This window comes from Primulina eburnea, chromosome 5, assembly GCF_022965805.1.
Source record: "Primulina eburnea isolate SZY01 chromosome 5, ASM2296580v1, whole genome shotgun sequence".
Classification (NCBI taxonomy): domain Eukaryota; kingdom Viridiplantae; phylum Streptophyta; class Magnoliopsida; order Lamiales; family Gesneriaceae; genus Primulina; species Primulina eburnea.
The window spans coordinates 4,453,265-4,478,214 of record NC_133105.1 but is presented as its reverse complement, the minus strand read 5'-3'; the positions used below and the strand labels follow the sequence as shown (position 1 = coordinate 4,478,214).

Genomic DNA, 24,950 nt, shown 5'->3' with positions numbered 1-24,950 from the left:
CATTATGTGATAAAAATATTCTTATTTGATTCTCCCATACTTATTCACCTATATATTCAGGAGTAGGTCTATTATAAGACAATATCACGGATTTGTATTAGTGAGACGGTCCGTCGTGATCCATAATCATCATGAAATCAATATTTTAATATAAAAAATTTCATGAGTTAGATTAGATAAAAATTTATCTTATAAATTAATCTGCAACATGAATACACGATATAAGAATTTTTTTAATGATATTATTATCATCTTTTAACTGTCCAGTTTGCAAATCAAAAAGTCCAATATCCCTTCCAACTCTAGGGATGGCAGCGGATCATGGACCCTGCTAATTTGATGGGTGCCATCTAGACCCACAAAAAATATATAATTTTATTTTTATTTTATAAAAATATTAAAAATTAATGAATCATTAAATACATATGTCTAAATTTATATAATAATATTAACAACATAAACAATATTATCACAAGATAAACTGTATTGATCTATATTCAATTAATGACAAAAAATTATAATGATATATTTTTATATTAAACATGTAATATTAAAATAAAATTATTTCAATCCAAAAATTTATAAACTAAAATTATAGAAAATGTATTAATTATTTAGTATAAATAATAATATTTTATATTTTTAAATATATAACATAATTTAATGGGACGATCCAAAACGAATTTGACCAAACTCGAGACCCGTCTTGAACCCATTTTTAGACCCATTAGACTGAGTGTCGTCCCGATCCAAATCCTACTGTTCAATTCCCAAAAAGAAAAGGTTTGTGAAATAAACATCGTCAGGCCCACACGGTTGTTGTTTAGTCCACGGCAATTTCCTCGTGCCTCTTATCCCTCACCAACCCACCCCTCCTCAACTAGTTCAATTTTCCTTTTACTTATTTAATATTAATATTAATTTATGTAATAAATATTAATATATAATAACCACCGGCCACATAAGTTTCACGTTTTAACACATCTCACCGAAAAATCAAACATATTATTAAAAAAAAAGAAACATATATTTTTTTCCAAAATAAATTTATTTTACTATTCCATCATATTATCAAATCACTAAGGAATTATAGATTGAATCGAGATGAGTCGAACTCAAGCAGTATGTGAGTATTAATTTTTAAGCTCGACTCGATAAAGTATCGAATTATTTGAATTCGAAAATATCGATTTTAATTTTTTTTTAAATTTAAATAAATAAAAGTGATATATATTTATATTGTGGAGTAGCGACCAAACTTAACAAGTACTCGAGATCCGATAGTTCGACTTGTTTGCGACCTTAATTCTACCAACTCTAAGACTCATTGAAAAATTTGGTTAATTGTTCTTGATTTGGATGCGGTAGGTGAGGGCCTATTTGAACCGGCTAATACCCTTAAATCTACTGTAATAATGAAATATAAGCTGTTAATACAAAAGTTGTCTTTAAATTAATATTAATTTTAAATTTATTAATACACATAAGGCTATTGTAATAATGAAATATGCGTGGACAATAGGCAGTTAATACATTTTTAAAAATATTTTAATTAATTGGATAATGACTGACTACTTTCAGGCCTCGTTTATCATACGCCAGTTCTCTCTCTTTCTCACACAATCTCTTTTCTTTGTTGGTTGGTTGGTTGGTTGGTTTGTTGACTGGTCTATAAATACAAGCTTCCGCCAGCATGATCCTTTTTCCTCTCTTCTCCATTTTGACTCCCCTCTCTCTCTTGTTTTCTCCTCCGCTAATCCCGTCGGCCGCCGGCTCCCAGGTATATCTCCTCCACATTGTCTTCTTACATTCTTGTTTATTGAAGCTTCTCTCTCCGTGTTTGTGTGTGTGTTTTCTTCATTTGTGGAGGGGAAAAATTGCAGATTTAGATCTGACGTATCTCCGTCAGTTTGGCTGTTTTTATAGGACACCCTTTAGATTCTTAACTCTCTTTCCACACGCAGTATTTACTTCTACCATTGCTTGAGATATATGGCTTATGCTTTTTTTGTTCCACCTTTTCCGTCATGCTTTTTTGGCGGATATTTTAAGGTTTAACATGTCTCTTCTGTGCTTTCTGGATTTATGTCGTGTAGGCTCTGATTATGTCGACTATACCTACTTGTAAATATTCAATCTTTGTATACTTTTTTTAATTTTGCCGGAGCTATATTAGGAATTCCTGCTCTCTTTTATGATTATGCGATATAATTTGCTCTTATAATATTAGAGGAGTGATTGAAGTTCCAATCTTTCGTACAGTGCTAGTTTTTTTAAAAAAGTTTGGATGGTTGGTGGGATTTTAGCTTTCCCCCGTTTAGGTGGATTATCTCTTATGCATGTTATGTATGCATCTTGTCAAAACCGCTAACTTTGGAGCAAGATTATAACTGGGAACAGTAATGTTTCTTTGGTGAGCCACATGTATTAGTTTTTTTTTTTTTTTTTTTAATTACAATTTTGTACGAGATCGTTTATATGTGGTGGTAAATTTGTTACCTCTTGGATTACTTTCTGTCGGTCCAAATAGCTTTTATTCCATTTTTGACGTGATACGGGTTAGGTATTATGAATCAAATTCCTGACTATCATATTTTATGTATGTACATTTTTACCTTCCTTTCTTGTTCCATATTCCATGGTATTCTTGATGAAGAAAGGTTTTTTGTACGCGGTGTTGGACGTTTTTCCTCATCATTTTAGATTGTTTGTGCAAGTATGTGTTCTTCATCTTTATCTAATAGCAAATTCCCCCTTGTGACTGAAAGAGTAACGGAAGATGGATAGTCTTAATGTTATTGTGGATGGTATGAGGAGTGGTATGGATGGTGCAAAAGAGACTGCTGGCCTTAAGAATGTAAGTTCTTATTGCTCGATCCCTGATTTGACCGACTATGATCTGTCAAGGCTGCTCGTTAAGCCTAGATTGAACATTGAGAGACAGAGATCTTTTGATGAGAGGTCTCTAAGTGAGTTATCCATAGGCTTGTCCAGAGGTATAGAGAATTATGAGAGTGCATATTCTCCCGGACGATCCGCATTGGACACCCCAACTTCATCTGCTCGGAATTCTTTCGAGCCGCACCCAATGGTTGCTGATGCTTGGGAAGCGCTCAGACGCTCGCTGGTTTCCTTTAGGGGCCAACCAGTTGGCACAATTGCTGCTTATGATCATGCTTCAGAGGAGGTCTTGAATTATGACCAGGTAATAATTTGTTAGAGAAAGTAAGAAACTGTTATTCTGTCCATTTTCCCGGTAATTTGATTCTGTAAGGATAAAAAGTGTGCGACGAAGTGAAAATTTACTTTTGTCTATTAAATTTAGGTTTTTGTTCGAGATTTTGTACCAAGTGCACTGGCCTTTTTAATTAATGGTGAGCCTGATATAGTAAAGAATTTCCTAATGAAGACACTTCAACTTCAAGGGTGGGAGAAAAAAGTAGATCGATTCAAACTTGGCGAGGGTGTTATGCCAGCTAGTTTCAAAGTTCTTCACGATCCAGTTCGCAAGACAGATACTATAGTTGCGGATTTTGGTGAGAGTGCGATTGGAAGAGTGGCTCCAGTTGATTCTGGTTTCTGGTGGATAATTCTTCTTCGTGCATATACTAAATCTACGGGAGACCTATCTCTGTCTGAGACACCAGAGTGTCAAAAGGGCATGAGACTTATTATGACTTTGTGTCTGTCCGAAGGATTTGACACATTTCCCACCTTGCTATGCGCAGATGGATGTTCCATGATTGATCGTAGAATGGTGAGTTAACACATAAATATCTCTTTCATAACACTGTCTAATGTTTTTATTGCAGCTTGGATTTACGTTTTTATATTCTTAAAACAACATATCATATAAATAGGGAATATATGGTTACCCCATTGAGATTCAAGCACTCTTTTTTATGGCGCTGAGATGTGCTCTGGCAATGCTGAAGCCTGATGCTGAAGGCAAAGAGTTCATCGAAAGAATAGTGAAGCGCTTGCATGCCTTGAGTTATCACATGAGAAGTTACTTTTGGCTTGACTTTCAACAATTAAATGACATATATCGGTATAAGACCGAAGAATACTCACATACGGCTGTGAATAAGTTTAATGTGATTCCGGATTCGATTCCTGAGTGGGTATTTGATTTCATGCCAACTCGCGGCGGCTACTTTATAGGCAATGTCAGTCCTGCAAGAATGGATTTTAGATGGTTTGCGTTAGGAAATTGTGTTGCAATCTTATCTTCTCTTGCCACCCCCGAGCAAGCTTCTGCTATAATGGACCTTATAGAATCAAGGTGGGAGGAGCTGGTTGGAGAAATGCCTCTAAAAATTTGTTATCCAGCAATTGAAAGTCATGAATGGAGAATTGTTACCGGGTGTGATCCAAAGAACACAAGATGGAGCTATCATAATGGAGGATCTTGGCCAGGTTTTTCCAATCTCTCTTCGTTTCCTCCAATATATCATATTCGCACTGTATTTCACCTGTTCATATCAACTCGTCCATCTTTTCTAATGACATTTTATGCATCTGGAATGCAGTACTTCTATGGCTGCTAACAGCGGCCTGCATCAAAACTGGACGCCCACAAATCGCAAGACGAGCGATAGATCTTGCTGAGAGCCGGCTGCTCAAGGATAGCTGGCCTGAATATTATGATGGTAAGTTAGGAAGATACGTAGGCAAACAGGCAAGAAAGTACCAAACATGGTCTATTGCTGGATATCTTGTGGCAAAAATGATGTTGGAGGATCCTTCACACTTGGGAATGATCTCCCTTGAAGAAGACAAGCAAATGAAGCCTGTTATTAAGAGATCCTCCTCGTGGACTTGCTGAAGAATCATTCTACTGCATAGAGTAATATCAGAGAAGAACAAAACCTTATTGTGGGTTCGATGAAAAGCTTGTTGTGTGTACTATAATGCCTTCAAAGACAAGCATATTTTGAGGTCTCTTCTTAGTAATATAGACATTTAATCATTTGTGCTTCATTTTCCAAATGCATTTTGAAATATGAATTTGAGATTTGGAATACATGTGTTTAACCAATGGCTGTGTGTGAAAAAGTCCAAATTTTGGATTAAGACATTTGGAAATCTTTTTTTGCTCTTAGAAAACTACTATCAGCTAATGATAAGCATCTTCAAACTAACTTTCACTGAATTGTGCTGTCAGATGGTGGTTGGATACAAATACCAAAGTATTTAATTTTTCCACTTTGAACTCTTCTACCTAGGCCCATGCTTTTATTACAATTTAAAACAGAAAGAAAAAAATGTTATGAATTATGATACCAAAATTTTATTTGGGTTCGATCTGATTAGCGGATTTTCAAATTTCCTAAAATTTTGGGGTCATGTCGGTGCTGAAGAGTCTATGCAGTCAAAAATAGAGTTAGGAGGCGCCGGTTATTTTTTCGGCGTAGTCTCTCCAATACTTAAGTCAATGATCTGATTATAAGCATAAAGAGCAAATAGTGCGATATTATAGTGCAAAGTGAGCAGGAGATAGTTAATGTCCCAAAATCATAGCAAATACTTCATATTTATAGGAACTGGAAAGGCTTATTACCTTGTTGAAATATGATTCTTATGTAGGTAGAATTTTGCTTGAGGTATGATACTTGAACTAGCAGGACTCGATAATCATGGCGGCTATTACTATTACTTTATCTTCGTAGACTTGACCAAATCCTACGTTTATGTAGATTTTTTATTTATCACTGAAGATCTTGATAAGTTCTCCAAATTGTACCCCTTTCAGGGTTATCATTGGGCTTAGATTAGTCCAAACGCGATAATCTTAGAGAACATCAGATGTCGTGGTTACTTGGAAGTTGAAACTCTCCTCTTTTGTTTTTTAACTTTATAGGATATAAATACGACGTAGTGTGTACATATTCCATCTTAAGCTGAGCAACGACTTGAGTAACTCGTTTTCATATGTGATCCCGATTACCACGAAACACTGGTCGAGTTTACGGCGTATATTTAAAAAGATCAACATCTTAGATAAAGTGTTAAAGGAGTTCATTCTCCTTGATTAAGATTTGGAGTTCAAGTTTGCCGACATAGAGGTAGATGCTGCTAAGGTTTCCCCCGTAATGGATTCGATCCGACTCTGGGTAAGTCAGAACCGCGGCGGACCAAAAAATGAAGTAATTAGGTAGGGAGTAGAGTGGGTCAAGTGTGGAAATGAGCTGGATTTTGTTGTTGTTTTTAGATGCTGTGATATTATCATCTCTCTCACCTGAGCTGTCCAACCTTAGCTTGTCCTTTCCAATCCAAAGATAGTAGAGGTCCACTGCCATTAATTTATTGAAAAATCCTCCATCTCTTTCTGTGGCTCTAATTTCTTCATGTCACTTTCTCCAAATGGTCCCTGCTCTTTCATCTACGTAACCTGCTTAAAGGGGTGTGTGCCTATTTACTCTCTCCGCCTCTACTTTGACTGCTTGCAATACATGTTTATGAAATTTTAATATTGAAATTGTGGCAAAACTTCCATCTTACGATAATGATGGGAAGAAAAAATTGTATCGAAATGCAAGAGAAGACTGCCTATTGAACTTGATGATTGCCTTTGGCCCATATTAATGGTCATCATCAGCATTCAGGCAATCAGGCACTATGCGTTATTATTTAATAATTTGCTTATCCTGCACATGAAAAAGAGGCGTTGAGTAAAAAAGAGTGAAAAGGACTACGAAATGACTTTAGCCAACATCACTATCGGTTGAGAAAATTTCTTGTTTCTCAATCAAGTTTTCCAGCTTTCACACTTGAAATATCTTCTTCCACATGAAAGTATTAAATCATCCAACATGTTCCTCCGATGAATAATAAAGACATAAAGCAACTGTAACAAGTAAACGAGAAAAAATTTCATTGTTTGCTCATTGCATTTTATTGTATGACTTAACATATCTTATCCTACCTGCTACGCTCCGCTTATCACAACTTCTGTTTTTTCCCTCAAATTTATTGAACATACTGTTTAGGGAAAACCCATATAATTAGTAACTTAGAACATAGTTTCAAAAGAAGTAACCGTGTAACTGAAATTCCTTGTGGGTAAAGTGGGTGGTGGGTACAATACCAATATTATTCCCATCATTGTAGAAAACAAATAGTAGGAGCTGTGCGCGCGCGCGCGCGCAATAACATAATTGAGGGAGGAGGCTGCTGAACGGTCCAGTAATGTACTGTACTAATTCCCTTTTACTCATGTATATATAAAGAAGACCCCACGAGTGGGCTACAGCATCTGCAACAATTTACTAGTCTTTTCTCTGCCGAAGTACCCACCACCACTTGGACATGGCCCCCCACAATCGTCTCGCAGCTAACACACACTCATTCCACCTTTTTTCCATAGCTTCACAGACACACACTTTCTCTCTTCAGTCAACCACACCAATACAATTCACTTGTTCAGTTGGTTCAACAAAAACAAGTTGATCCATGAGAGGGCCTAATCTTCCATTCTCTCTGTTTTTTTCTACCTCTGAATCTTGGTTATTGGATTTGGAGCATGTTTAGAGTGCCCAGAAAAGTTTACTGAACAATCCAGTAAAGAACCCCTCTTAATTCCCAAAAGGATAGATATATGGAATTCATGGAGCCACATACCAAAAACAAAGGCAGTAGTAGTAACTCAGACCACCGTGAACCAGCTTCCTCCCTACAACTCGTCTCTCCTCATCATCACCGCCAAAGTCAACCCGAACCCGGTTCTGGGTCAGGTCCAGCCCCATCTCTTGGCCCCTTCAACATGGGCTCCATCTCCCTGCAACAATCAAGAAACTTAGTCCCCTCGTCTTCCACCCCCACCGCCACTACAAACAACCCTCCTACCACCACCACCACCACCACCAATACAGACAGCAACAACAATAATTCTTTGGCCGCTAAAGCTGTCAAGAAACCGTCCAAAGACCGCCATACAAAGGTGGACGGCCGTGGGCGGCGCATACGCATGCCGGCCTTATGTGCAGCTCGCGTTTTTCAACTTACGAGGGAATTAGGTCACAAGTCTGATGGTGAAACAATAGATTGGCTGTTACACCAAGCTGAACCAGCAATCATAGCCGCCACCGGCACAGGCACAATTCCGGCCAATTTTTCAACCCTCAACGTGTCGTTGCGAAGTAGCGGCACAACCATTTCAGCCCCACCATCGAAATCTGCGCCACTATTCCTCGGCGGAACAACTGGCATGCTGGGTTTCCACCCCCAGCTCACCTCATCAAGCACTAATTTTGGACTAGACCCAGTTGAGAATTACTTGAAAAAACGTTTCAGAGAAGACAACAGCGACGCCGCATCACCTAAACCGGGGAGAAACGCAGGTCAAGACCAAGAACCGGGATCAGACCCGAAACCCGGTTTGACTCATTCCTCGAGTTATATCTCGGCTCCCGCCATGTGGGCTGTGGCCCCTGCCGCTGCCAATATGGGAAACACTTTTTGGATGCTTCCAGTGACTGGAGGGGCCTCCACCACACCGGTAGGCCAACAAGAGTGGCAGTACAAGGCTTCCCACGTGCAGAGAATAGGTGGATTCGAGTTTCCTGGTGCGGGTCGTTTCAATCCAGTCCAGATCGGTTCAATGGTGCTGCAGCAGGCACAACCCCATGTTCAGCAGCTGGGCTTAGGTGTTACAGAAACTAATATGGGAATGTTGGCCTCAATGAACGCATATAACAGCAGCACCGATAGTAGAATCAATCTAGGAATGAATTTGGAACACCACCACCAAAGTCAGCCGCAAAACAGCGATAGCGGCGACGAAAATCCTAAAGATTCTCAATAGTGATCGATGGATCTACCTCAAATTTTTTACAACCCCTTCCATTTTCTTGATTTCTATTCTTGTTTCAATAATTGTACTATATTTTGATTAATTAAACATTTAAGACTGCGTGCATTTCTTTTTAACTGATGTTGCCTCGTTAAAAATCTTGTCTGAGCTTAACTGGCTCTGTTCTACGTTCCCTCGAATGCATAAACGACTTGAGGATGTTGGGTTTGAAATGGAAATAAATTTTCTTACAGGATGCAATGATTTCCCTCCATGCGGTAAATTCTAGAAGTGTAGACTGTAAAATCTTGATAACCGTGGCATGTTATTCCCAACTCCATTATTATTAGTACGATACAATTCTGTACAAAAAGCTGCTGAATTAAAAAGCCATCCATCTGATTGGTGATGGATTTGGAGGTTGGGTTTCTTCCTCATTTGTTTGACTACTTCCAAGCGTGGACTTTTATGTATTGGTAGGGTTTTGTAATGGTTCGTCCTTTCATTTTTTGGATCGCAACATGTCAAATCATATTTTGTTGATTACAATCTGAATTTGGGAAGTCATCTTAAATTTGAGTGTTGGAGGCCATATTTCTGCCTGAAAACAAGCAAAGATGGATTTTTCTTAAATATTTCACCTTATCTTGTGAGGGTATTGTTCTCTAAAAAGATCAAAAGCTCAGTTTTAATCATATATATGCGAGTTCCACCAATTTTTTTAAAATTAATGACTTAGATCCTGTGGGACACTGTCCTCACAGATAACATCGACTCTACCGATTTTTCTAGGCCAAATAATAGTTTTACTTATGTTGTCTAAACATGCCGCACGTTTAATCTCAAGTCATGTTATAGGATGATTTAGTGACAAAAATAAATTGTTCATAACTAGTCAATAACTGAAGAAGATAATATTTTTTAATCATTTTTTTTAATCAGTCTCGTGAGTCAAATTTTATAAAGGGAAAAAATATTCTATTCGGGTCAGCTATGTAAAAATATATCAAAAATAATTTTTATTGTAAATATGAACATGATTAATCTGTCGAACGATAAAAAATTCTTGATATCGTCTTGAAATGAACTTCTCTTTTTGAATTGCTTGGTGAGTGCTTCCACTTGCATATGAATAGTTTGCATGATTAAAGGCTTTAAATCCCCTCCTCCCTAGTAACCCAAAAAAGAAAAAAAGGGTTTCAAATCATAGAGAGGATAAGGTTCAAAGAGGAATAAGCTCACTTTATTTTTGTCTGCCTTTCTTATTGCCTAATTTTAGTGAAGCACGTAGTTGCTTTTCATTCGCTTCAACACCATTTTTCACTCAATACACACACACACACTCTAAAAAATAGAATTTATTCCAAAAAATACATATTCAAATTGTAGTCTCATCAAAATATTTCGAAATACCCCCTCAAAAATAAAAAATTTCTCAAAATGCCCCCCTCAAAAAATCAAAATTCCCTATCCCTTGTCTTCTTTACCAATTACTAGGTTCCCATATTTTTTTCCTTTCTGGTTAAAGGGCATAATCTATTATTAACCTTGTGTGAAAGAATTATCGTATATGTCATGTGTTATCTGTATGTCTCCCACTTTAATGTCAACTGAGTACATGTATTATATGTCTCCCACATCAATATCAACTTGAAACCATATATTATAAATAAAATTTACACTACAAGCGGTGTATTTTATAAGCTCGGCTTAATCTGGTTAAAATGAAATTTCACATATTGGTTACTATAACCACGTACAATTATGCCAAGGATCTCGTGCCTTATTGGAGGCAAGAGTGAGATAATAGGATCGATCTTAAGTTCAATTTTCACCGACTCTTGCATCAAATATTTAGAACGTGCTTGTTACGAGAGAATGAGGTGAAGATGAGATGAACATTCTTCTCATTTCACATGCTTATGTTTGGTAATGCTCATTCTAATGAGAATTACTAATCTCATATTCATGAGAATGAACATTTCATCCATTTTTGAACGAGAACGATTATTTTTATTCTCAATTCACGTATTTTATAAAAATGTTATGGCAAAAACTTGTACGAGACACTCTCACGAGTCGTATTATGTGAGACGATTCTCTTATTTGGGTCATCAATGAGAAAGTACTACTTTTCATGCTTAGAGTATTATTTTTTATTGTAAATATTGTTATAGTTGACTCGTTTCACAGATAAAGATTCGTGAGACTGTCTCACAAGAGACATACTCAAATGTTATCTAGTTTAACTAATTTTAATCTATATCTTCATAATAATAATAATAATAATAATAATAATAATAGTTTTAAAATAATTAATTATCATTTTTGTTATTTCAAAAATTATAATGATATTTAGTGAGCTATTATTTTAAAATTTTAATTTAAAAATATTTGGTTATAAAAAATAATTTCATTCTATATATTTTCCATTTCTTTCAGTACCCGTCCGTCATTAAAATGAGATGTCAATGTTCCAACAGTTTCAACAAGAATTTATTAATTCATGTCTTATTTCATTCATCCACACCAATCATGTCGTTAGTGTGTTAGATCAGGTTTAGACAAGCCTCCTGTATAATAAAAACACCTAAGCTACGATTATGATTTTGATTTAAGCAAATGTCAATGTTCCAACAGTTTCACCAAAAATCTTCAATATCGCACTGGAGCATCCTTTAGCAAAGGCCATCATCCATCAACAAAGATCTGCTCACTTTTGGGAGCTATGACACATGCATAAGGACCCACGACAGGACCATGGGAAGAATTCCTACATAACAACTGGTGTATCTTCAAAATTGGACAAGCTTAATTGGCAACAGAAGTGGGGGAGGAAAAAGAAACGAAACTTGGAATCAGCCAAAGCTTTTTTTACCTTTCATTTTGCTGCCTCGTAATAAGTATCGAGACTTTAGGGTGAGGTGGTTTCTGTCACTTAGCTTTAGAATCTAATAAAGTTTGACAGCGATACGACAAGGATACTCTGGCCAAATGGTTGGACGAGGTTCCAAGATACAGATAATCATGAATTATAGTCTCACTTGTTTGAGTTTAGATAAATTGAATCGCTTCACACGGCATTAGTATATATAGGAAAAACATTTTGAATAAGAGTAGGTTTTTTGTGAGACGGTCTCACGAATCTTTATCTGTGAGACGTTGAGACCGGTCAACCCTACCGAGATTCACAATAAAAAATAATACTTTTAGCATAAAAAGTAATATTTTTCATAGATGACCCAAATAAGAGATCCATCTAACGAAATACAATATGTGATGATGTCTCACAAGTTTTTGCCTTTGAACAATACAAGAAAACATTAACGCAACACATGGACTAGTAAGCTGCAAATAACATTGTAAAACACGGTTAATTTTCACTTATGACCATGTCTCCGTTTCTTAAACAATTATATATGTTTGCTCGATTTGTAATAATTACTGTATTTGAAATATATGTTGGGATGCAACCAAAGTCTCACATTGGAAGATCTAGAGAAAGATAGTGAGTTTATAAAGATGGAATATAATGATATCTCCATTGTTATGAGGCCTTTTGGGTGGTTCCAAAAGCAAAACCATGAGGGTTAAAACCAAAGTGGACAATATCATACCAGTGTGGAGATATCCTGATTCCATTGGTCCTAACAAGTGGTATCAGAGCCATGGTCTAGATCGAGCCGTGTGGGTAGAATCCTTGATATCTAAACGAAGAAGGTGAGGGCTCCCGGTAAAAATCGTTGATTAAACTCTCGGGGTGGTTTATGCTCCCAGTATTCATGTAAGGCGTGCGCTCCAATGCAGTGAAGCAGAGTAACCTCGATTGGAGGACGAATAAGGCTTGAGGGGAGGCTTGGACTATGAGAATAATAGTGAAACTTCGTTTGAGGAGAGGATTGTTGGGATGCAACTAAAGTCCCACATTGGAAGATCTAGAGAAAGATCATGGGCTTATAAAGATGGAATGATATCTTCATTGGTATGAGGTCTTTTGGGTGGTTCCAAAAACAAAACCATGAGATATCCGGATTCCATTGGTCCTAATAATATAATCATTAACTGTGTCAAATAATTACCTAAATCAAATTAGTCCCGCACACTCGACAAATGGTCTAATGAGAAGGATCCGACTTCTGAGGCCTGGGCTCTTAGCGATTTTTGGGCTTGGGTTACTTGAATGGGCTACTCATTTGTCTCACTTTGGGAAAAGCCCAAAGACACGTGGACAGGCTCGTCTTTCACTAACTTCAAAAATGGCGCTCTCATGAATTTTGCCGCTCTTGCTTCTTGAGGAACCTCTGTTAATTTATGCCATCCACACCGAAACCCTAATTAAAATCGAATTATCAACTCTCCAACGCGTGCGAACGATCATGGGTTCCACTTCCCACCCTCTCAACGTCGCAGATAATGACGATGTGAGTTAGGAAGAGTTCATCCGTTTAATTTGTTTCGTATTGTCATTATATTATTTGCATTTGTTTTATACTTTATGGAAAATCTGTAATCTTTCGTATTTTAATGTCTTCTCTGTGCATAGGAGTTTGATTGGGAAGCGGCCGTGAGGGATATAGATGTGGCGTGCGAAGCTACTGCTCCTGAAAAGCTCACCCCAGTTAATAGTTCTAGTATTGCTCACAGTTATTTTAAGTCGAACCCAGTTCAAGAAACGCGTAGAAAAGGAGAGTGTATTGCCACAATTTCTTCGACTAGGCAAACTACATTAGATAAGTTTATCGGTGTTTCTGCTAGCAATTTGAAGCAATGTACGGAGAAGGCGGAATTTTCAAACAGTGTGAGCTATGGTGATGTTACTGGTGATAATAATAGAGGTGTTTCCGAGTGTGAAGGTATTGAAATGAATAGCACATTTGTCAAGATTGATCCGGAGGCCGCCAAGACGTGGGTTTACCCAGGTTCTTTTCTTTCCACAGAATTTTCGTTTCTATGTGGTAATCTCACAATGTTTCCATTGTTTTTTACTTTTTATCATTTGTTAATCTTTTTGGGGAGCTGTGGTTTAGGGAGCCAGTGGCAGTTTTTGGGTTTGAAAAGTGACAATGCATGATGAAGGTGCTATCTTTCAGGCATATAGTCCAATTATCGGGTTGAATATATGCATGCTGCTGTAACATTGCTTTCCCGTGTTATGACTACTGATATTTAAGTGGGACTGCTGAAAAGTATGTTTTTCCTTGTTTTGGAACTCAAGTGCTGGGTACTTATCATTTGATGATTTCATTCTCTTGGTAATTTGTGGGCATAGTTGAAGAACTTTGTTTTTTTCATGTCATTGATTCTAGCTTCAATATCCTTGTGCCATAATTATTTTCATGCTATTTGAATACCTTTTCTATAAGTATACGGTGAGTAATAATTTCGAATATGCAGAGAAGCACTCAATTCGTCTCTGGGAAAGTGAATGCTCTGCTGAATTTTCTAACCATTTTTTATATAAAATCTTCAGATCGAAGAACTTGTGGGGACGTTAGAATTTACAAACTATAGACGCAGAGAAAAACTGAGGAAGCAAAAAATTAACTTGGGAGTTGGGAAAAAGTTATTGATGAAAGGTTAAATCATTTGTGGTTAATGAATGAAAATTCAATTTCAAATGAGAGACTCTTGTATTTAACTTCTACTGCTTTGGGACCGAAGCTTGTGTTGGCGATTATTGTTCAGATATATTTAAATAACTGGTGATCAATGTCAGCTTGGTTTGTTAAGTGAGAATTTACATTTTTATGAAACGACATCTTCATGCAAAACTTCATTTTCTCGCTAATTGATATGGAATTTCGAATAAAGGCCTAGACATTATTATGTTTTATCCATAAATCACAGTTTCTTTCAGCGTTTACTACATTTGAAAATAGAGCTCATTTATTTGTTTGTTATTGTTATTTATGGCAGTGAACATCTCTCGTCGTGATTATCAGTTTGCTATCACCCAGACTGCACTGTTTTCCAATACATTAGTTGTATTACCAACAGGGCTTGGAAAAACTTTTATCGCTGCGGTTGTCATGTTTAATTACTTCAGATGGTTTCCTGAAGGTAATGCGATTCTGCGCCATATTGCTCTGGTATTTTCATGTTTATTTTCTTGATTGTTTATTTACTTCATACTTATCCACGACACATGTGTAATAGTATTATAAATCAAGATATATGAAGAAAATTATGCGACACCTTGCCCCAACCAGTAATTCTGAAAACTGTGGGACGAGCCTGTTGTCGTGGCTAATTATGATTACAAGACTGTTATGTTACTTTCAAGCTCAGTGTATGAAAATGATAAATTAACCATCAAGACTTCACAATGTATTCCGAATTTGTCATTGATAATCATGCTTATGTATAAATCAAATTCAGGTTAGCAAAAATTGGAACTAAGCTTAAACAATGTATTAAAAAATGTAAATGGAACTTCTGTACGAGACGAGTGGTACGGGCAAGACCGGATACTCGGCTGGACCTAACCACACCATGTCCTGCATGCACTTGTTCTGGGGTTTTAATAATCACGCTTCCTTTGAAAATTATTTCAAATGATTTTTGTTATTTCTATCAGAAACTTTTATTGTGCAACAACACTATATACTTCGAGTGCATTGTTGGCAGGAAAAATTGTTTTTGCTGCTCCTACTCGACCTCTTGTTATTCAACAAATAGAAGCTTGTCATAAAATTGTTGGAATTCCACAAGTGAGACGCTGGTTACATCACTCTCAGAGTTTATTTACTAATGTTTTTAGTTTAAGTGTTTCCATTTGCTATACTTAATTTGATAAAATTTACACCACACTTTCTACAGGAGTGGACCATTGACATGACAGGCCAGACGAGTCCTGCTACAAGAGCAAATTTATGGAGAGATAAACGTGTTTTCTTTGTCACTCCACAGGTGTTGGAGAAGGATATACAGTCTGGTGTGTTTGTCGACTTGTTAGAATATCTTGTCAAAGACTGATGGACATGTTTTTAAATGAAGATAATTTAGTAGTACATACAAGCTTTGATGGAGTACTCAGATGTTACCTAGTCTATGATCTATTTATGATTCAAAAATCTTTTTGCTTTTAGTCAATTGAGAAAGTTTAGCATCAATTTATTTCGTCTTATACTGTCTGTGGTTTCTTTATCAAGTTGATCAAATATATCCTAGCAAGGTTTATAGGATTGAACGATAAAATTTGTTTAAGTTTACCCTGTGATATCTACTGACAGTTGGGATTGGAGAATATATGTTGGTTTAATGGGTCTCTGAAGATTCAATCATACATATTTACTCACTAGATGTATATCTATATCTATTCTCTGTTTTGTGACTACGTTCACTGCCTTTGAAAATAATAAGAATTCCATATTATTGTGAAGCTTGATCATACTCATATATTAGTAGTTCGCAGAGATCCTCTTAATTGAATCAATGTTGCAGGTTCATGTTTGGTAAAACATCTGGTTTGTTTGGTAATTGATGAGGCACATCGTGCAACAGGAAACTATTCCTACTCTGTTGCAGTTCGTGAGGTTGGTCATCTTAATTCTTTTCTTTCCGTTCTGCACAAGGTTTATAGATATGCCCACATATTTCATTCCACTGAAGTTCCTTTATATTAGACATGAAATTTGTTTCGTGATTTTGGTTTTGTAAGTAGTATTGTTGATATCTACCTCGATGCTAAATTTGTGTTCCGTTACTGAAAATCTCGGTAATTCATGAGTCCGTGCTTGTTTTGTTGCAGTGATGAGGGTGTGATCTTTCTGATAACTAAAATTTGAACCATCAAATCAAAAGTCTGTCTCTATTAAAACTATATACCGTAGTTGTTTGAACCTACAAGCAAGGGAAACATTGAGATGAATACATGGATGAGAATCATGTAACTTTGCAGTTTCAGGAGAAACTTGCTTTCATATCGTTTATTCAATTGATTATTTTTAAATTGATGCTACTTTCTGTCCACTTTGAAGTTGATGGATGTTCCAGTGCAACTACGAATATTGGCGCTCACAGCAACACCAGGAAGTAAGTATTCCATTGGGCCACAAGACAGATAGTGAGATAGTTGATTTGGTATTCTGAGTTCCTTTATGGTGCTGTTTTTCTGATTATTCATGTTGCAGGTAAACAACAGGCAATTCAGTGTGTAATTGACAGTCTTCAAATATCTACTCTTGAATACCGAAGCGAGAGTGATCATGATGTGCTTCCATATGTGCATGAGAGAAAGATAGAAGTAATTGAGGTGCTTATATTTTTATTTTTCTGATTTCAATTTGACTATTATATGTCAAGGCTGCACCTAGATGATGAAAATCCAGCAGTCAAAAAGCATCGCCAGCTTACAGCATGGTTTGTTCGAATACGTGAACGAGAGGTGTTTTCATCTAATGCATATGTTAGGTGGCTATGGGCGATGAAGCTGTTGAAATAAGTAATCTGCTTTTGGAAGTAGTACGGCCATTTGCTGCCCGGCTTTGTGCACTTGGGGTGCTTCAGAAGATAGACATCCAGATGGTATGCCTTGTACCTTACTATTTGGAGTTTGTGCCAACTCCTTTTTGTTCTATTTTTTTTTGCTTCGTTGACATCAGTTGATAAAATTTCCTGAATGTGTTATTCAAGATTTGGCTTGGTTTCTTGCTGCAGTCCATATGAGTATCTGAAATAAGGGTTGAATGGTGTATATTAATTAACTCATTCATAATTAGTCATTTATCTGTTACATTTCACAATTCTGGTTGGGTGGATTCTCAATTATTGTTTTCTTTTAACAAATTTGTGGTCACGTGCTCATTTTTGTCTTAAAAACGTTATTGATAATTGACAGTTAAGCCCCTTCAATCTACTCAATTCAAGGGATAAATTTCGGCAAGAGCCTCCAGTGGACCTTCCTCATATGAAATATGGAGAAATTGAAGGCTATTTTGGTGTTCTTATAACACTATACCATGTGAGAAAATTGCTCACAAGCCATGGAATAAGGCCTGCGTTTGAGGTGCTTGAGGAGAAATTGAAACAGGGGTAGGTTTCTATTTATCATTGAATAAAGTTTGTTTTTTTTTTCCTTTTTCAATCATGCATAAAATGAATGAGTATATGTGATTTTTTTGGATTCAAGAGGATTATTGTATCTTTGTATTCTTCTTTTCATTGCAAACACTCTAATGGTGATCAAGTCTTTGCACCTGCACTCTCACTCATGACTTGCTTTTTTGTATCGGAGGTGTTTCCCATTGATTTGTCGGTTGGGGTTTCCTCAACTTTTTATTGAAACATCATTCCAAATAATATCACTTGCTAATATATCTGCACTTATGCTAACTCAAGTTTTTTTATCTTGTTAGCCGGAAAAGTGTTAAAGAAGGGTTACAACTGATTTTTTATGAAAGATGAGGATCTTTCTGAGTATATTTGAATGGTTTTGCAGGTCCTTTGCCCGGTTCATGAGCAGAAATGAAGTTCTATTGAAAGCAAAACTTCTGATGCAGAAAACTGTCTCCAATGGTGCCCCGAGCCCAAAATTGGCAAAAATGCTGGATGTGCTGACTGACCATTTCAGTATGTAGCATGAAAAGTATTTCAATTACATGACAAGTCTGTGTTTGTGGGCATGTTGCTTCTGACTGTGTTGATTTTGCTGTCTAACAACTATAAAAAATACAACAGTTTGAAGTAGAAATAATGCATGAGGTGACAGCTAACAGTATGTTAAACTCTTAAAATTGCATAATACATGTCTGTATGATGTTATAGAATGATATGTAAAACCTGAAGGGAAGAGTTCCACGTTCACGGCTGCTTTTCTTTCGTTTCAGTATTTTACTTTTGCGCTACATTTTAGTATTTATGCAGAGCAACTGAGTCTGCAATTTCTCGTGCAGAAGTGAAAGATCCACAAAGCTCCAGAGTCATAATCTTCTCAAATTTTAGGGGCAGTGTCAGGTCAAATTGATCTTCGTTTCTTCAAATCTTTCTACATCCTGTCCTGACAACAAATTAGAAGTATAATAAAATGTTGTTTATCCTTAAATGGTTCAGGGATATAATGAGTGCGCTAGAAAACATTGGGGAGTTTGTTAAAGCTATGGAGTTCATTGGCCAAAGCTCAGGTTTGTCACTCAACTGTTCTTTGCTTTTGTCATTGTACATTCCCAACTTGCTGAATGTAAATATTTTAATAATTGGTTTCAATCTGTTTTTCCTATGCTCTTCAAGATTTATTTATGAAATTTTGAGTAAATGGGTTTGAAAATCATGCAAGTCACAATGTTTGTAGTTGTAGTCCTGACCATTCATATCTGAAACTGCTTCGCCAGTACGTAAATTCAACTTTTCTTTGATTGAACTGAACTATATCAGCTTTCCATTTGAATTGAAAGCACCTAGCACTTTTCTCATTTGGGTCTGAGCAAGACTTTCAAACTAATTTCCACATGTATTTTTTAATTGGTGGTGGTAGTTCTCCTCTGTCGGTTGCACTGTAATGCTTTAATTGTTTTACTACAATGGGCCGGCCAGAGTGGTAGTTTCCTCCATACTCGACTGGCTCGTTTACATGAATGCTACAACTCATGCCATTTATGGCTCAACCAAGTGACCAGATTTGGTGCAAAAGTCCAAAAACCGGAGTGCATATATGTTCCATGATATTCCCTCACATTTGGCGTTCAAACAAACAACTTCGTATTATATATTTGGTCTCATGAAATTATTGATAAACATTTGCGACTTTTCTTGTATTTCTACGAAGGAAAAACGTTGAAGGGACAGCCACAAAAAGTTCAACAGGCTGTTTTAAAGGTACTACTTTTTTGCTTCCTCTCGTGTTCTGTCCTTGATGGTTTACTTAACTTGCCTCTGTAGAAATTTCGGACAGGTGGATACAATGTTCTTGTTGCAACATCGATTGGTGAAGAAGGTCTAGATATCATGGAAGTTGATCTCGTTGTATGCTTTGATGCAAACGTATCACCTTTGAGAATGATTCAGCGCATGGGGAGGACTGGAAGGAAGCATGAAGGACGTGTAGATATCCATCTCCTTGTTCTTTATCTTGAAGGATTCATTTTTTTAAGCTTGATTATCGAATGTCTGTCACATCCTATTGATGATATAAAAACTTAAAATTGTTATTGTGGTTCAGTCACTCTTTCAGAAAATTTCTTAACAAGATTTACTAGTTTTAGCATGTGAAGGATCTGAATTGAAGGGTTACATTCGGAAAAAAGCAACCAGCAAGTCCATTGACAAACACTTGCGAAATGGCGGACTGAGTAGCTTTAATTTCCATTCTAGTCCAAGGATGGTATGCTTTTCTGCTGATTTTTTCTGTAATTTTCTGGTAAAAGAAATTTCTGTTACTATGATTCAGCTAACACCTGGGACTATGTCCATACGCACTTGCAGGTTCCCCATCGTTTTAGACCAGAAGTGCGATTTCTTAAAATGTCAATTGAACAATTTGTTCCACGTGGAAAGAAAATGAAAGATGATAGCCCTGTCTCAGTGCCATCATACAAAACCAAATCAGTGGAGGCTGAGATGGACTTGCTTGCCAAGTATTTTCCTTCTGCCATTAAAGTTGCTTGGAAACCATCTCTTGTCGCCTTTCCTCATTTCCAGGCATTTCCCTCCCCCGTGAATGAAGTGCTGCATTCATCTAGAACTTGTTTCCTAATAGATACAATGCAATGTTTGCAAGGCCGATCATTCTGTATAGAGAATATAACTATTTTTGCCAAGGTTTGTGTTCTAGCTCTTGTCGAACTTTAATCATGTGTGCTATCCTTTGTAATTATTCGAATCATTGTTGGTCAGGATGAAGATATTTCATATCCTTCCTCACGTGTTGAAGCTGTGGAATCCCACAAGGGGATTATGAAAGGTTAAGAGCACCTTCCTATTAAATGTTTTTTGCTGCTTAATTGCATCGTGAGAGCTTTTCAATCATTGTTCATGGTTCACCCATGCATTTATGAAGTTGGAATAGATTTTCATACGATACAGTTTGATTTGGAATGATTATTGACTTGTAGTTCATCCACCTAATACATTTTGAACCAATGGTTGCCCTATTGCTTTATTTATTTATTCAATTTTTTTAGCTATAGTTTAATCATGCATACTAAAATTTAGAATTATTTTAATTTATTTAACATATTATATAACCTAGTAACTTTGGTTGCTACGTGGTGATTGCTAACTAATTATTTTATTATCTGGCTCTGCTTGGTTTGAGTTGCCGACCATTTATTTTTCGCTATTCTGCACAAAGGTCGAGTAAAGGACCAAACTTGCTATATCATGGGGCACCTGTGTCACTGGAAATACCCAGATTATGAATACTTGCTTGATACATGATGAAACTTTGTGCTAACACTGTTATAAATTTAGAAAGGAATCCTGCTGAAGGGCATTGGGAGACAGTAGAAAATGATAAAGAGCTTGAGGAGACTACAAGAACAAGAGAGATGCACATTGAAAATTTAGACAAACAAAAACCATGCAGGCGTACTCCCCTGTTTGGATCAGAATCTATATCAGTGGATGATCTTGGAAATGTTCTGGTTTTATCATTACCTCAATTTCCTCTACAATCTCACCTGAAAAGCAAAAACAGTATTGGTGTTTCGTCTGTAAACAAGTTGATGGATAATTCTGAAAATCGCGAAAAGAAGATGCAAGCAATAGGTAAACTGTCTCCAGGGTCAAGATCCCCCCGATGTAAGGATTTTTTTGAATGATTTCTATGTAATCTGCAAAAAGTACATTTTTCCCAAAGCTGAAAAATTATGTGAACTTAGGCACTAGCAGAAAATCAGAAGAAATGGATCTCTCTGGTGAGGCTCATAAAGTTGTGTGTAGCATGATCCCAGTTGTTGAAGCTGAGTCCAGCAATGAATTTAGGGATTCTGATCTCAGTCCTCGGCTGACTAATTTCATCAAAAGTGGGATAGTTCCAGAATCTCCCCTAAGTAATGTTCGTTTTCTGAATCATCATATACCTGTTCTATGCATGTATTCGTGTCTTGGTGCTTAGGCTAATGTTTGCATTAAAGTGTACAGGTAAATGGAATTGTGATGAAGACAGTTCAATTGTTCCTGCCCTTGTTTCGACCCCACAAGTACAAGCACAGATTTCGATGAACTCTAGGCAAGATGAAGAAAAGGAAACGAATGTCCCATGTTTGAGTAAAGGTGTCATTCAAACTCCTGGTCTGTATCTGGACAAAAATGCACCAAGTGCATGCAAGTCACCTGTTCCAGGTGCTAAAGAAGCACAAATGCCTTCAAGCAGCAGCAGCAAAGATTGGCTTGTAGAATCTGTAGAAAATTCTGTAACAGTTGAGCAGCATCACAAGCTAAGAAGGTTGCGCAAGCATGGAGATCACAGTGGGAAAGTTCCTCGAAAACCCAATGATCAAATTGTTACTGGAGTTCATACTAAAATTAAGCCAGTCAAAGGTTAACCAATGCGAGTTTCTTATCTGCCTTCGAAAAATATCAGTTTAGCTTAAACTTTCTTGTAGAACTAGGTAATTAAACTCCATATCAATGTAAATAAACTTTCTGTGTGCTGAAACATGCTTATGTTATTCTTTTGCATCCAGGTAAGAGAAAGCAAGAAAAAAATGCTGTTGTCTATATTCATGATGAAGCAGAGTAAGTCACTATCGCGCTATAAAAATCGACGGCCTACTTTTGTCAGCTGGACAGACGTAATACCATATTCCCCCTTCCCTATTTCTGTCATTTTAAATATTTGATAAAAACATACCCCTTGCTCCTTGTTTCTCTTTTGTGGTTGCTATCTTTATTTATAATTTACTTTGGCTTCTAATTTAGGGTATCTTCAGAAGTTTCTGTATCTGATGACGAGGAAGACGAGCAGATGAACAGTTCATATGAAGACAGTTTCATAGATGATGGTGTGAATCCTACATTAGCAGATTCACAGCCTGGAGTCAGTCGGACTGACATGATGGCGATTTACAGGTTTTGCGTGCAAACGTTTCCCTTAAAAAGCATGTTTTCCATCTTGGAGGTTATGATTGATTTTCGGACAAATCATTTTTTTTTAAAAAAAAACCACGAGGGAGATTGTGTTCTGAATGTTTTGATTGGCACAAGGGAATGTGCTCTATATTTAAAAAGCAATTGGAATTGGTACCCATATTTTGCAGGCGGTCCTTGCTCAGTCAATCCCCATTTCAGAGAACTCTCAACGTTTCCATGGATTTCAGTCCTCACTCTATGGTTCAAAGTAGTACGATGAACGAAAGTGGGAGTTCATCAGGAACAAAGTATAATAAGACTACTCAAACTGGCTTAGAGTTGACAGCTAAGAAATCGGGATTTTTTTTCACCGAGATTGATAATGAGTGCAGGCCAGACAGCCGGAAGAGAAAATTGAGCTTCTTTCAAGCTCAATCTGTGCCAATGGTTAATTTAGACGACAAATTCAGTTTACTATGTGAAGCTACTGCCAAGACCTCATCCCAGTTAGAAATACAGAATATGGAAGAAAAGAGAGAGGTGTTTGAGGATGATGATCAATTTTATGAAGGTATTGACCTTGATGCTGTGGAGGAAGAAGCCTCAAAACAACTCAGAGATTGCTGTGCACGGAATATATCAATGACAAATGAGGCTATGCCTCTGAATCTGGCTATTCAGGGCTCTCCATCCTTTGATCTTGGAGTTTAACTTTTCAGGGCCAACTTTTATGCCTTCACATATTAAAATAGAATATTGTTGTATTCATGTAAATATACATGCATTTATGATCTTTGAGCATTTCCCCTTGTTCTCTGGAACAACTGAACAAGTACAAGTACAAGCAGAGATACGTTCACAGATCAAGATGTACAAACTAGGCCCGATTTTGGTTTCTAATTTTTTGTACGTATATATATACATAGATGAGTTTTGTTCAGACTCCATTTTTTTTAAATAGAATCTATTTATGAATCTTTTTCCAGCATTTCTTTCTCCCCAACTTGTATTTTCTCATCATTATTTGATTGTTACTCAAAGATTCGGTAACCTACCATGCGTGCAAACATTTAACATGTTCTTTCCTACATGGGTTTTTTTAAAAAATTATTTAATTTTAAATTTTTTTTTTCAAAAATAATGTAAAAAAAAAAACTTTTGCAAAAGTAAGGCAATCCGCGCTTACGGAGCGCGGACGCTACTCACGTGGACCACCGTCCGCGCTTCGTAAGCACGGACGCTGGTCCAGGTCAGTGACGGAAAATTTTAGCGACGGAATTGATAGCAAGACCGTCGCTAATTAGCGACGGTTTAAAAAACTGTCGCTGAAATTGAATCGGCGACGGTTTATAAACCGTCGCTATTTTAGCGACAGCCAAATGTTCACATACCGTCGCTAAGTAGCGACTGTTTATGAACCGTCGCTAAATGCCAAAATACCCATAATTGTATCAACAGCGTGCACTTGTACGCCCCGGATAATCTTGAACTTTCAACGGCTTGCTACTTTACAGCGTGCAATATACGCTGCGGAAAAATAATTTGCGCGCTGCGAAAAATCATTTTTGTTGTAGTGATGACACAGAAAAACAGACAAGAAATTTATCAAGAAATAAGTTTTTCATAGGATTGTGGAGATGTCGTAAGACTGTGATATCTCAATTGAATGTTGTTCATTTTCCTCAACATCATTCTGTGGTCGAATGTCATGTACTTGATGAATTTCTTGTCTGTTTTTTTCTCTGTCTTCATTACAACAAAAATGGATTTTCACAGCGCGCAAATTCTCTTTCTGCAGCGTATATTACACGCTGCAAAGTTGCAAGCCGTTGAAAGTTCAAAATTATCCGGGACGTACATTTGCACGCTGTTTGTAACGCCCCGAAAATTTTAAGGCCACGTGCATACAATTATTAAATTCTCGTGTATTTTAATTAAATATTTTAATTGCATCAATTAATTATGTTGTGCATATTTACGTGTTTAAAATATATTTTTCTACATGGTTGCATTAAAATATATTTTTAAAGGTTATTCGAGTTTCGATCGAGGAACGGAGACCGATGGCTGAAAAATAAAAAAAATGTTTTATTAAATAATTGTTTTTAATTATTTAAAATAAGGGTGATGCTTTTTCTTATTTTTGAAA

At 36.7% G+C, this 24,950-nt stretch overlaps 3 protein-coding genes across 9 annotated transcripts; all 3 read left to right on the top strand.

The window, feature by feature from the left end:
* Window positions 1–1,620: 1,620 nt before the first annotated feature.
* On the top strand, window positions 1,621–4,983 carry LOC140832525 (probable alkaline/neutral invertase D). Its single transcript, XM_073196603.1, has 5 exons — window positions 1,621–1,780; window positions 2,769–3,205; window positions 3,326–3,757; window positions 3,861–4,419; window positions 4,533–4,983. The coding sequence occupies exons 2-5, from the start codon at window positions 2,780–2,782 to the stop codon at window positions 4,826–4,828; spliced, it is 1,713 nt and encodes a 570-aa protein (XP_073052704.1). The 5' UTR covers window positions 1,621–1,780; window positions 2,769–2,779; the 3' UTR covers window positions 4,829–4,983.
* A 1,962-nt stretch (window positions 4,984–6,945) lies between these two features.
* LOC140832526 (transcription factor TCP23-like) lies at window positions 6,946–8,929 on the top strand. Its single transcript, XM_073196605.1, has one exon. It carries the CDS (start codon window positions 7,601–7,603, stop codon window positions 8,804–8,806), a length of 1,206 nt encoding a protein of 401 aa, XP_073052706.1. The 5' UTR covers window positions 6,946–7,600; the 3' UTR covers window positions 8,807–8,929.
* A 4,147-nt stretch (window positions 8,930–13,076) lies between these two features.
* On the top strand, window positions 13,077–23,602 carry LOC140832523 (DEAD-box ATP-dependent RNA helicase FANCM). Of its 7 annotated transcripts, none has more exons than XM_073196602.1 (25): window positions 13,077–13,215; window positions 13,338–13,713; window positions 14,711–14,854; window positions 15,422–15,504; window positions 15,614–15,728; window positions 16,238–16,329; window positions 16,774–16,828; window positions 16,927–17,048; window positions 17,207–17,320; window positions 17,634–17,827; window positions 18,234–18,364; window positions 18,688–18,748; window positions 18,845–18,915; window positions 19,557–19,606; window positions 19,670–19,829; window positions 19,978–20,111; window positions 20,213–20,548; window positions 20,624–20,690; window positions 21,200–21,314; window positions 21,420–21,496; window positions 21,610–21,780; window positions 21,872–22,270; window positions 22,417–22,468; window positions 22,652–22,801; window positions 22,990–23,602. In XM_073196602.1, exons 1-25 carry the CDS (start codon window positions 13,171–13,173, stop codon window positions 23,510–23,512), a joined length of 3,837 nt encoding a protein of 1,278 aa, XP_073052703.1. In that variant the 5' UTR covers window positions 13,077–13,170; the 3' UTR covers window positions 23,513–23,602. The 7 variants fall into 7 exon arrangements, 5 of the variants coding, with proteins under 5 accessions (XP_073052703.1, XP_073052702.1, XP_073052701.1 ...); XM_073196601.1 differs by having other exon boundaries at window positions 21,420–21,529; XM_073196600.1 differs by having other exon boundaries at window positions 21,200–21,496.
* Window positions 23,603–24,950: the final 1,348 nt, after the last annotated feature.

What these genes read in the sequence shown, in the direction of transcription:
- LOC140832525 (XM_073196603.1), top strand. Translation starts at nt 2,780, where the DNA reads ATGGATAGTCTTAATGTTATTGTGGATGGTATGAGGAGTGGTATGGAT. An exon ending in CCATGATTGATCGTAGAATG is followed by an intron (nt 3,758 to 3,860) that starts GTGAGTTAACAC and finishes TCATATAAATAG; the next exon opens with GGAATATATGGTTACCCCAT. An exon ending in TAATGGAGGATCTTGGCCAG is followed by an intron (nt 4,420 to 4,532) that starts GTTTTTCCAATC and finishes TCTGGAATGCAG; the next exon opens with TACTTCTATGGCTGCTAACA.
- LOC140832526 (XM_073196605.1), top strand. Translation starts at nt 7,601, where the DNA reads ATGGAATTCATGGAGCCACATACCAAAAACAAAGGCAGTAGTAGTAAC.
- LOC140832523 (XM_073196598.1), top strand. Translation starts at nt 13,171, where the DNA reads ATGGGTTCCACTTCCCACCCTCTCAACGTCGCAGATAATGACGAT. An exon ending in ACGTCGCAGATAATGACGAT is followed by an intron (nt 13,216 to 13,337) that starts GTGAGTTAGGAA and finishes CTCTGTGCATAG; the next exon opens with GAGTTTGATTGGGAAGCGGC. An exon ending in TAAAATTAAGCCAGTCAAAG is followed by an intron (nt 22,271 to 22,416) that starts GTTAACCAATGC and finishes TTTTGCATCCAG; the next exon opens with GTAAGAGAAAGCAAGAAAAA.